This window comes from Oryx dammah, unplaced genomic scaffold (assembly GCF_014754425.2).
Source record: "Oryx dammah isolate SB20612 unplaced genomic scaffold, SCBI_Odam_1.1 HiC_scaffold_13, whole genome shotgun sequence".
NCBI classification, from domain to species: Eukaryota; Metazoa; Chordata; class Mammalia; order Artiodactyla; family Bovidae; genus Oryx; species Oryx dammah.
Window position 1 is genome coordinate 13,745,857 of NW_024070197.1, and position 12,656 is coordinate 13,758,512.

The 12,656-nt window shown below is 51.2% G+C and overlaps 1 protein-coding gene across 1 annotated transcript; it reads left to right on the forward strand.

Annotated features, from left to right (window-relative positions):
- The first annotated feature begins 5,455 nt into the window (after positions 1 to 5,455).
- LYPD3 (LY6/PLAUR domain containing 3) lies at positions 5,456 to 9,948 on the forward strand. The gene is made up of 5 exons (XM_040252589.1): positions 5,456 to 5,638; positions 6,402 to 6,533; positions 7,277 to 7,447; positions 7,693 to 7,854; positions 8,911 to 9,948. The coding sequence occupies exons 1-5, from the start codon at positions 5,554 to 5,556 to the stop codon at positions 9,435 to 9,437; spliced, it is 1,077 nt and encodes a 358-aa protein (XP_040108523.1). The 5' UTR covers positions 5,456 to 5,553; the 3' UTR covers positions 9,438 to 9,948.
- The last annotated feature ends 2,708 nt before the right edge of the window (positions 9,949 to 12,656 follow it).

Sequence of the window (12,656 nt, forward strand, 5' to 3'; positions counted from 1 at the left end):
GCTGAGGTTCCCAGCACAGACGTAGGGGACCCTCGACCCCTAGGCAAGGCATCTGAGTTACGGGTACCCAAAACAACCAACCATCCCTCAGCTGGTTCTTCCCGTAAGGAATGGAGGTCTTCTTCAACCCCATGGTCTTGGATGGGAGCAAGGGGTGGGTGTAGAACGGCATGTGGCAATTTTGTTTTTCACTTTGTGGGTCCGCCTGCTTCCACCCTTTTGGACCTGACTGGGCAATGTCTAGGCAATTGGCAATTTCTAGGAACTCCTAGGCTCCTGCCTCCCAGGCCTTGGCACATGTTATTCCCTCTGCCCTTCCCTTAACCAGCTAGCTCCTTGTTCTTAGCTTCTTAATTGGATTGTCACCTTCTACAGGCAGCCCTTCCTGACTCCCCCACCTGGATCAAACACACCGTCTCCTTTGAGCTCCCCTGGGCTACAGTCCATTGGGTCACAAAGAGTTGGACATGACTGAAGCAACTTAGCAGTCACGCACACATGGTCCATTCCTGAACATCCTGGGACATCATTGGTGATGGATCTATGTCCCGACAGACTGGGAGCTCTAAGAAGGCAGAGCCAGGGCTGTCCTGGTTATAGCTGTATTTCCAGCACCATAGGGCACATTTCATTCCATGAAAGGGAAAAAAAATAGTTATCCTTTCATCTCTCAGTCTTGGTAAATAATATACCCAATGTTCCCTTTGCTAAGTTACCTTTCCCCACTCCACCCTACTCATCATTTTGGTCAAAACTCAGATGGTTCCTTCTCTAGGAAGCCTTCCCTGATTCTTCTGAGTCAGATGTTTCCTCAGGGCTTCCCGTCCCAGCCCTGATCATTCTGCCTGCACCTTCCCCACTGGGGCCTTGACTACTCTGGGTCATCCGTGCTGATGAGTGTTTCATGTGCTGGGCGGGGGCTCCAGGAGGCAGAGGTTGGACTGTTTCCATCACTGCTGAGTCCTTGGCACACAACAAAGGGCCCGTCTGCAAAGTAGGTGCTGAGGCAATGTCTGATGGTTGAATAAACTGACGAGAGAGATGCTGAGGATGGGGTGGTGGTGAACAGGACAGACAGAACTTTTTACCCTTTAGGTCTCACCCAAGGTGTCCCCTTGGAAAAGACCCCGATGCTGGGAAAGATTGAGGGCAGGAGGAGGAGGGAGCGACAGAGGATGAAATGGTTGGATGTCATCGCCGAGTCAATAGACATGAGTCTGAGCAAACTCCAGGAGATAGTGAAGGACAGGGAAGCCTGGTGGGCTGCAGTTCATGGTACGCAAAGAGTTGGACACAACTGAGTGAGTAAACAACTACAACAGCAGCAACAAGGTGTCCCCTCCTCCAGGAAGCTCTCCTTGATCCCTGGTGGGCTTCCACAGTCCCTTGAGCTTCCCAGATATAACCTTGACCCCTTTAGGCTGTCCCTGTGTGGAATAGGCCTTTTCCTCCCTTAAACTTCTCTGGAACCAGGCATTCAATTCCTCTGGTTCCCATTGCCTCCAGTCCTGGGTGTCCTGTCCCAGGATTCCTTAAGGATCTAGTTGTCCTCCTGAAGCCCCAGAATGCAAACAACCCAAACCCCAGGCCTTTGGGGACCCCAACTGTTCCTTGGCCTCTACCTCCAGGTATGAGATATCTGGATCTTTGGATTATTTCATCCTCCGCCCCTCTGCAAACTGGGTGTCCTTACAGGGACCAGCTTCCCAGGCATGTGACTCATGGGGTTGATAGGTCCCTGCGTTCAGAAGAGCCCTCTTGGATTTAATCATCTGCGATTGCCATCTGGAAATTCTTAATTTTGCATTTGAATTTGCATTTTGGAAGTGAAGTCTGAAGGGACATGGAGCTTGATCGGGGGGGATTGGGGCCTCGGCTCAAACAAAGTCCCACATCTATCATCTCCCACCTCCCTGGGATAGGTTCTGTCTGCCTTCCCCTCCTCGCTCCTGCCCTGTGACCTCTGCCATCCACAAGCCCCGGCAGGGGCCTGGAAGCCCACAGGAGAGTCAGAGACTTATGCCTCCTAGCATCTCAGGTGGGCACAGCAGCGGGCAACTGGTGGAAGAGGAACCCAGCAACCAGAATGGCTTAGTTGTGGGGCAGGGTCTCTAAACACCTGTGAGGGTCTGTGCTTGTCCCATGAGTATCCCTGTGCACAAGGGAACATGACATTAGACATTAGACTAAGGGAACATGACGTGGGGTTGGGAGAGACAGAGAAAGAAAGGAAAGTAGCATTTATTAAAATTTTTTTTTTCTTTGGCCATGTGATGTGACATGTGGGATCTTAGTTCCCAGATCAAGGATGGAACCCACGACACCCCCTGCAGTAGAAGCTCAGGGTCTGGACTGGACTGCCAGGGAAGTCCCCAGCATTTCTACTTTAATACCTTTCATTACACTCTTTCCTGCCCTTTGAATCAGGTCCCCATATTTTCATTTTGCACTGGGCCCGGCAAATTATGTAGCTGGCCCTGGCTCTGACCCCTCCCCTTCTCTGACACATCCCAGAGGGAGTGGGTCTGAGGGAGGCTGGGAACATCACCGGGCCCAGAGCCTACCTTTCCCCAGGGGACAGGAAATCCATAGTGCAGATGGCCCCAGGCTTGTCTGACGCCCTGGCATGACCTCCGGGGCTGGGGACCTGGTGCCTCCACACTGACCCCTCTGTTCATCTCTCTGGGGAACCGATTCTAAACCTGTTTGCATTGACCCCCGTGCAGGATCGCTGGGGAGAGTCATAGAATAGTTATAAGCATAGACCCTGTATTTAAACCTTGTGTCCTCTGGTCACAGGCCATGTTGCGGGGGTGGAGGAGGGGGCAGGCTGTCAGCACCCAGGATGCGGGCAGGCCTGAGCAAGAGGAGACTCCCCACCCTGGGTCCCACTCCCTCCCAAGACGCCAGCTCTTCTGGTCTGGCCAGTTGGGGTTCCTCCCTGAAACTCTCCCACGCAGCTGGGGCCTGCAGGGCCTTCTGCTCTGGAGCGCACAATAATACTTGTATTGTCACCCTGCCTCACTCCATACCTCAGGAGATAGGGGGTTTTAGACCTATTTGGCAAAGGAGGCAGCTGAAATTCAGAGAGGGAGATGGTGTGGCTGGAGGTCACAGAGCGAGAGGATGGCAGAGGCAGGGGTAAAATTTTAGTCTGTCCGACTCCAAACTTGAAATTTTGTCTACTGTCTCAATCCACCACGAAAGACTCTTCTCTCTTTATTATAAGACACCTGAGAGGCGAAGACGCTTAGGTAGGGTCACAGAGCAAACCATAAGTGGGGCTGAGATTCCAAGACTGGGAGGCAGGAAGGTAGGGGGCAGTGCTGAATGATTTCACAGTCACTCACTTTCTCTCTCTGAGCTGTGGCATGATGCCAAGTGACCCAGCCTAGGTGACTGAGGCGCTAGTCATTGTTGGCAGTGTGTGGGGGGAGGTACCCCATGGGGTCCAGGGAACGGATAAAATTTTTATGAACACAGCCGCTATTTTCCTGCCACAGGTAAATCTCATCATCTATTAGTCAGGAGAAACTAAGTAAGATTACAGCTGTAGCTTTAAATAATAATAGAATATAAATAATATATAATATACATAGTCACTTATATTAGTTTATATATGGGGATGTTTAGTCACTTTGTGGTTTGCCCCGAGTTCTTATTTGTTTCTGTGTTCGGACATGGGAGGCAGTGGTCCTGACTGTGTCTCACTCCATCACGGTCACAGTGCGGGCCTCATCTGTGTTGGTGCAGGGGTGGAACGGAGCACACAGGCCTCCAACTCCCAGTCATCAGGCTTGTTGCTGTCTTTCTCACCCGGGAGACTGCCCTGCTTCCTCCCTCGTCTCCTGCCCTCCTTTTCTCGCCCCTACTATAGTCTTTTCCGTTTTTTAACAGAGGCCACAGTGGCATTCCACCCTGCCTTTATCCCTCTCTTTTTTTTAATACTGGAGAAGGAAATGGCAACCCACTCCAGTATTCATGCCTGGAGAATCCCATGGACCGAGGAGCCTGGTGGGCGACAGTCCATGGGCTCGAAAACAGTCGGACACGACTGAGTGACTTCACTTTTCTTTTTAACTTTTTTTTATACAGTTTTTTTTTTAAAGATTTTTTCGATGTGGACCATTTTAAAGTCTTTATTGAATTTGTTACAATATTGTTTCTGTTTTCTCTTTTGGTATTTTGGCCATGAGATGTGTGAGATCTTAGCTCCTCAATCAGGGATCGAACCCACACTCCTTGCATAGGAAGGCAAAGTCTTAACTACTGTACTGTCAAGAAAGACCCTCCCCTTTCTTTTTGTAAGAATCGTGTACATACAGTAAAGTGCATAAATATACAGCATATGGTTTGGTGATTTTTTACGTTTGTAGTTACATGTGTAACCACCACCCAGATGAAGACAGGAGGGGCTACTTACTATTACTCTTTTGGGGCAATACCTTCCTAAAATGACCCCGATTTCTATCGCCACTGATTAGCTTTGCCTGTTCTAGAACTTTCATTTCTAGAAATGGAGTCCCATGGTGTCTTTTATTTGTCTAAGACTTCTTGAGCTCAACATAAAGTTTTTTGAGATTCACGTTGCTGCCCAGGCCAGTAGTTGGCCCATTTTCATTGCTGGGTAATTCCTTGGGTTTAGTGAATTCATTTCTTGAGAAGTTTTTGCATCATGTGCCAGACTGACAGATCAAAAAGCAAATCTGATTGCGTCCCCCAGATGTAGACCCCCAGAAACATTCTCCATCTTTCTCAAAGTTAGTTCAGATCTCTCTGCAGGGCTTGGCATGCCTGGAACAGGGTGACCCCTGCCTGGCTCTTGGGCCTCAGTTTCCCTCTCAGTGCCCTCACCCTCTGAGCCCCAGGGGCACTGCTCTCCTCTCTGTGTTTGAATGGTCCCTGTTGCTTCCCACCGAGGGCTTTGCCATGTGCTCTGCCCCCATCCCGACCTGCTTCAGTGTTTAAACCTCCAAGTCTGTAAGATTATCAGGCAACTCAGTGATTTACATCTCCAGGGATGCTTCACTGATCAGCCCCCTACTTCTAGACTCCACACCTCCTTTTAGCTCCCTCCTTTTCTTCCTTCATTGTCTTGGCTGGAAATAACAATTTGGATGATTATTTAATTCATGTCTTTCTCCCCCATCAGAAAGTGACCTCTGGGAGGACCAGCACTGGTTCTGTTTAGTCTCCAGCATCACCCGACCCCAAACCTGCACTCATTCAATATTTACTGGATGCTGAGCGTCGAGTAGACCCCTTCTGTGAGCCTCAGTCCTCTCCTCTCTCCCCCGTCTCAGACCCCAAACACACAGGCTTTCTCCTGGGAACTGCCAGGAAACCATGACTCCCGCCCTTTCCCTCCTTGGCAGCTGTGGGTGACGGCGCACCCAGGGGCGGGTGTCACGCCCCACAGCGGACGCTGATTTGGCCCGGTTGGGCAAGGCCAGGGTTGCCTGGGGGGAGGTTACTCATCCCGGGCTCAGGTAAGAGGGCCTGGGTTGGGAGCCGGCACACCTAGGGGGGAAGCCGAGAGAGCAGGACGGAACCATGGACCCCGCCAGGAGAGCAGGCTCCTGGGCAGTGATCTGGACTATTGGCTGGCTGCTCCTGCTGTCGCTGCTGCTTCCAGAAAGTGAGTCTGTTGCCAGAAGGGAGCGGAGGGGGCACAATGGGAGCTCTAAGGAAGAGTCTGCCCCCCACCCCGCCACCCCTCAATGGAGAGGGCTGCGGGAAGAATCTCCTGTCCAGAGCAGAGGGAGCTATGGGGAAAATTCTTCCACTTGGAACAGGGGGATTGTGGGAAAAATCACCTGCTTCGGTGGGGGAGGGAGTGCTCTAGGAAGGATTTGCTACCCTGGGCAGAAGGGACTGTGGAAACTTTCTTCCATCCTGAGTAGACGTCTGGGGGAGAGTGGGGGGTGGTGGGGAGGGAAGTCTCACCGAATGACTTGACTGTAGGTAAAATTCTCCCAACCTAAGTGGAGAACTGAAAGAAGGAGTCCCCCCATTTAAGTCAGGGATCCCCCACCTTGAGCACAAGGGTCTGTGAAAAAGATACTCCCACTGTAGGCATGAAAGGGACACAGTGTATCTCCTGGTCTCAGATTTGCGGCTACGTTTTCCTTGTCCCTGAGGAGGGCATGCAATCCATTCCAGTATTCTTGCTTGGAGAATCCCTTGGACAGAGGAGCCTGGCGGGCTACAGTCCAAAGGGTAGCAAAGAGTTGGACACGATTGAAACGACTTAGCGCGCACACATTTCCTTATCTCCGTGCCCTGGAAAAGGATGTGCGGTACAGTTGCACAGGGGTGGAGGGAGTGGGGAGGACTATTTCTTCTTTGGGAAGGAGACTTCAGTTGGGATCGCTCAGTTCTACTTGCCTCTGCACCCCCAGGAGCGAAGGCCCTGGAGTGTTACAGCTGCGTGCAGAACGCAGATGACGGGTGCTCGCCGCAGAAGATGAAGACGGTGAAGTGTGCACCAGGCGTGGAAGTCTGCACAGAAGCTGTGGGGGCCGTGGAGACTAGTGAGTGGGACCTCCTGGTCCTTGCGTACTAGCTTCCAGCTTCTCCATCCGGGCCCCGCCTCCTTATAGTCCAGCCCCTCCTTCTGACTTTGGCCACACCCACTCGAACGCATCCCCATTCTTCCCTTTCAGTCTGCAAGGGCCTGGGCCTTTCAACACACCCATGTCCTTAGGGCTTAGAGAGGTGAGGACTGAGCGCTGCGCAGGGGTGAGGTGACCTGGGAGAATCCAGACCTGGGACCTCGTCTCTTTCAAGGGCACAGCCTGGCTCACTGAGATCTCGCTGTCGCCTTCTGACCCTTCCAAAATCCTCTCCACCCCAACCAAGCCTCCCCTAGAGATACTCTCCTAGGGTCCCAAGACTGAGGTTTCGGGTCCCTCTGACCCGCCCTTGTCTGAGGTCACAGCTCCTAGGAGGCTCCATCTATCTCTGATCCTGTGCCTCTTTCGTCAGTCTCAGTTCTTTCTGATGTTGCTTTCCGGGTGAGACTGCCTGTGGTCGTGCCCCTTCTTATTTCCACTCTTACCCCATCCCCGCTTTTGTGTACAGTACCTGTCAGCTTCTCTGTCCCCTCATACTCAGATCTCTCAAGTCTGTTGTTCTTTCCCCCTCGGGTCTGCTCTTTCTGAACTCCCTCTCTCTGATGCTCCCACCTTGGCGTGCCTATCCTCTGGGGCCGATCTATTCGAGGCCCCGCCCAGAGGCCGCGCCCCTGTGACCCCGCCCCCTCCCCTCTTCGCAGTCCACGGGCAATTCTCGGTGGCAGTGCGGGGTTGCGGTTCGGGAATCCCCGGCAAGAATGACCGCGGACTGGACCTTTACGGGATTCTGGCCTTCATCCAGCTGCAGCAGTGTTCCCAGGACCGCTGCAACGCGAAACTCAACCTCACCTCGCGAGCGCTCAACCCCGCAGGTCGGTGGGGGCGGAGCCACAGCCCTGGGGGCGGAGCCACGCCTGGGCCGAGCGGCTGGGGCGGCCGCTAGCAGGAGGCGGGAAAAATCCTCAAGGGCTGGGGGCGGGGTCACACCCTGGGGGCGGGGTTAGAGGCGGAGCTGCGTGTCCGTCGAGGGGCGGAGACGTGGACTTGAGGGACGACGAGCAGGTCAGTGCTTCTTGAACCCCCTGGACCGCTTCCTTCCTCCTGGCCCCCCTTGCAGGCAATGAGAGTGCCTATCAGCCCAACGGCGTCGAGTGCTACAGCTGCGTGGGACTGAGCCGCAAGGAGTGCCAGGGCAGGGCGCCTCCCGTCGTGAGCTGCTACAACGCCAGCGACCATTTCTACAAGGGCTGTTTCGACGGCAATGTCACCTTGACAGCAGGTGAGAGGAGCTCCAAAGCACCTGGCCTACACGGGTCGTGGTAGCCTTTTCTGAGGCCTCATGGGTGGTAGGTAATAGTACCCCTTTACCCAAAGGGTTCCCTCACCTTCCCGCGCCTTCTGGGAACCGTAGGCCTAAGTTGGTGGCTTGTCCTAGAGCATCATGAGGAATGCAGGCCTATTCCCAGGATAGCAGGGGAATAGGAATACTTTTGTCCCAGAGTTTTGGAGGAAATATGTTTTCACAGAGGCTTGCCAGGTGCAGAATGGGAGGATGTGCAATGGGAAATGTATTTAAGTCTCTAAGATTCTGCCCAGGCATCGTGGGGAATCTAGTCCTTAAAACTCAAAGGTTAGTGTCTCCTAATACTTTGTCCCACCCCGGAGTATTAGGAGAGATGTGGTTCAGCCTCCAGGTCTCTGCCTCAGGGAACCATGAGTTCTTGAAATCTCATCCTCTGCGGGGTGTATTATGGGAGATGAAGACCCTGATGCTGGAAAAGATTGAAGGTGGGAGGAGAAGGGGATGACAGAGGATGAGATGGTTAGATGGCATCACCGACTCAATGGACATGAGTCTGAGTACACTCTGGGAGTTGGTGATGGACAGGGAGGCCTGGCATGCTGCAGTCCATGGGGTTGCAAAGAGTCAAACACTACCGAGTGAGTGAACTGAACTGAGTTCTGACTCTAAGACTGAATTTTGGCAACGGTGGAGTCACAGGAGGAAGAGGGAGGCAATGCTCTTCTCTTTCATCCTGTTGAGAGGTGTTGTATCCCAGTTCAAACCTTTCTTCCAAAGTATTGTGGAACTTGTAGTTCATTCTACACATTTTTCCTCTTAAGTCCTATGGGAAATGTGGTCTACTGAATACAAATGACAGTGGGACAGTGTTCTCAAAGTGGGGCCCAAATGGAGACATAGGGATTAATGGATGCAGAGCCCTTCTGTCCCCTGTTTTGGATGTTCTTGACCTCGTGTTGCCCCTAAGTTTCATTCTGGCTGTGCCTACCCCCTACCCCCAACCATGGACCTACCCGTGTTTCTCTCCTGCAGCCAATGTGACCGTGTCCTTGCCTGTCCGGGGCTGCGTCCAGAACGAGTTCTGCACCCGGGATTCGGCGACAGGCCCAGGGTTCACGCTCAGCGGCTCCTGCTGCCAGGGGTCCCGCTGTAACTCGGACCTCCGCAACAAGACCTACTTCTCTCCTCAATTCCCACCTCTCGTCTTGCTGCCCCCACCTCGGTCCACCACCCTGGCCCCAACCAAATCTGTCAGTACTTCCACCTCAGCCCCGTCCTCCACCGTCACCACCAAAGCTACCCCAGTCCCCACCACCACCCGGTCCACCACCAAACCTATCACCCCAGCTCGGACCAACCAGACTTCTCCGCAAGAGGTGGGGCGTGAGACCTTCCAGGAAGAGGAAGCTAGCTTGGCTGGAGGTGCTAGTGGCCACCAGGACCGCAGAAATATGGGGCAGTACCCCGTAAAATATGTGACCCTTAGTAAAGGCTCTGCGGCTCCTTGGGCAGGATGGGTGACTCTTCTGTTGGCTGTGGCTGCTGGCACCCTACTATGAGCTTCTCCACCTCTTGCCCTACTTCCTGGGCCTTGGTTACCTCCCTTTCCATTACTTCTTTTCCCACCCCCCGGACTGGGCTGGCCCAGCCCCTGTTCTCCCCAGCTTTTGCTGCACTGGTTTGCGGCTTTGGGACACAAAGTTACTGTTGTATATGTATATATATATCCTGCCGGGATGTTCTAGCTTTTTGAGGGCAGCAGCTGTATCCCCTGCATCTTTGTCTCTCCCTGGTGTCCTCCTGATACTTAGGACAGTGGGAAGTCAGAGCCGTCCCAGGGAAGGAGGGAGAGATGCTGATAAGCTCTCTGTTCTCTGTTCCAGCCAACCTGGAATAGGAGAGGCGGGGGTGTTGATGGCTCTGCCCCCCGCCCGCCAGGCCCCTCCATCTTTGTGGGAAACATTTTTTTGGCATCTTCTCTTTTCTAGACTGTGAGCTCCTCAAGAGCAGGGCCCGTGCCGTGTCTGGCACATAAAGGCTTCAATAAAAGTTTGATTACTTTGTATAGTGTTTTATTTGTTTTAAAATTTTAAAAAATATTTATTTATTTATTTGACCATGCCCAGTCTTAGTTGTGAGGGATGTTTGAGTTTCAGCACGTGGGAATCTAGTTTCCTGACCAAGGGTCAAACCTGGGCCCTCTGCCTTGAAGGAGTCTAAGTGTGTGGAGTCTTAGCCACTGGGCCACCAGGGAAGTCCTGTGTAGTGTTTTATAGGAGTTATTCCTAGTTCGCTGCTGACACCAGACTCGTGGGAAGTTGACCTAGGATGGGAATGCCAAGACCGAGATAGAGAAACTGAGATCCAGAGTTACAGCTCCCAGGGGAAGTCGCACTTGAACACCATTCACCTCCTGAGTTGAACGGCGCACGTGGGCTGTCCCACCTCGTGAGAGGGAGACCAGGTGAGACCTCTGAGCAATGTGGAGGGGTGAATGGGACTCTTAGCAATGCTTGGGAGCAGAGGGGAGTTTTGTTTCATGGGTTTACCTGCCTTGCTATCTATCTGGTTTCTTAAGAATCATTGCACAACATGGGGAATATAGCCAATATTTTTTTTAATAACTGTAAATGGAAAGTAACCTTTAAAAATTATATAGGAAAAAATAGCCTAGCTTCATGATGAAAAGAAAAAAAGAATCATTCAGTGGCTCGGTCTTGGCATCCCACCTGTCCAAAGGGCTGGCAGGTGCTGCTGTCAGTCTTTGCTTCCTGTTGGGAACTTGGGGCCTGAGCCTCACCACCGCCTTCTCCAATCAGATGAAGGGTTGGGGGCCCAGCGGGGGAAAGCCTGGCTTGGGAAGGAGAAACCCTGGCAGGCTTCTGGACTGCCTGAAGAGGGGGACCAGATGTGCGGAATAGTGAGATAGTAATACTGGGAATTCGCTGGCAGTCCTGTCGTTAGAACTCCGTGCTTTCTTTCTTTCTTTTCTTTGACTGCACTGCATGGCATGTGGGATCTTAGTTCCGCCACTGGGGAATGAACCTGTGCCCTCTCATTGGGAGTGCAGACTCTTAATCACTGGACCCCCAGGGAAGTCCTAAGGACTCTGTGCTTTCACTACAGAGGGCCAGGGTTCAATCCCTGGTGGGGGAATTAAGATCCCATAAGCGGAATGGGGCGGCTAAAAAAAAAAGTAATATTGCTGATATTACCATTCATAACAGGGAATATGTGAGATAATAATAATAGTAAATAGTGATTATTGTAACAAAATAGGGAATAAGAGCCTGAGCAACAAATAATACAAGTATCAGTAATGGTAACTATAGTTACGGGAATATTGGTCCTTTAAAAGAGTCTTACCAGATGCCAGGCTTGGGCTAAGGTTGTGTGCATCCATCTTCTCATTTAATTTTCCATATAATTCTTAGATGGCATGGTTTGGGGAAATACAGGCTAAGAACGGCAAAGTAATTTAACCCACAGCAAGTCATATATTTATTATGTACCAGATAGTGGTTTAAGGGCTGTACTTGAATTAACACATTTAATCTAACCAACCATCCTGTGAATTAAGTATTGTTGTTGTTCAGTTGATAAGTCATGTCCAACTCTTTGTGAACCCATGGATTGAAGCACACCAGGCTTCCCTGTCCCTCACCATCTCCCAGTGCTTGCTCAAACTCATGTCCATTGATTTGGTGACACCATCTAACCATCTCGTCCTCTGGTCATCCCCTTCTCCTCCTGCTTTCAATCTTCCCTAGAATAATGGCTTTTTTCAATGAGTTGGCTCTTCACATCAGGTGGACAAAGTATTGGAGCTTCAGGTTCAACATCAGTCCTTCCAATGAATATTCAGGGTTGATTTCCTTTAGGATTGACTGGTTTCATTTCCTTGCAGTCCAAGGGACTCTCAAGGGTCTTCTCCAGCAGCACAGTTTGAAAGCATCAGTTTATTGGTGCTCAACCTTCTTTATGGTTCAACTCTCACATCTGTACATGACTACTGGAAAAACCATAGCTTTGACTATATGGACCTTCGTTGGCAAAGTGATATCTCTGCTTTTTGAATTAAATATTAATGAATTAAGTAGTAATCATCTGCTTCTTATAAGATGAGGAAACTAGGCCAGAGAGGTTGAGTAACTTACCTCATGTCACCCAGCTAATAAGCAATGGAGTTCAAGTTTGAACCCAGGCTGACCAGCTTTATAGAGCATGATCACAAGCGCTGTAACTTTTCCCTCAGCTTAACTAAACTTTAGATAGACTTTTCCTGCCTCTAAACCACTGTACTCCCTCTCGCCCTCATCCCTTCCAGAATCCAGACAGCCTAACCACAGATGCCCCGACCTCCTATTTTTTAGAGCATGTACTTTAGAAGACTTGTCGTCATAAATTCTTTGCCCTTTTGAGAAGTATGCATGCGTGCTAAGCCCCTTCAGTCAAGTCTGACTCTTTGCAACCCTATGGACTGTAGCCTGCCAGGCTCCTCTGTCCAAGGGATTCTCCAGTCAAGAATACTGGAGTGGGTTGCATATAAATCTCTAAAAGCCTCTTGCCAGTTTTACAACCCAGGAACCGTCATTTGAAAGGACCTGGGATCTATCTCTTTGAAATATAAACATCACAGGAGACAGTACGTCTGTCTCCCAGTTTCCTGACTTCAGTCCAAGCTGTAACACTGCTCCTCCTCCTGATGTTGCAAGACTGTTTCCTTTTCCCTTGGGTGAAGACAATTAGCAAACAGAGATGACCTGCCACCCTGACTT

Coding starts and splice junctions, on each gene's coding strand:
- LYPD3 (XM_040252589.1), top strand. CDS start 5,554: ATGGACCCCGCCAGGAGAGCAGGCTCCTGGGCAGTGATCTGGACTATT. Junction 7,448..7,692: donor GCGAGCGCTCAACCCCGCAG/GTCGGTGGGGGC, acceptor CCCCCCTTGCAG/GCAATGAGAGTGCCTATCAG. Junction 7,855..8,910: donor CAATGTCACCTTGACAGCAG/GTGAGAGGAGCT, acceptor TCTCTCCTGCAG/CCAATGTGACCGTGTCCTTG.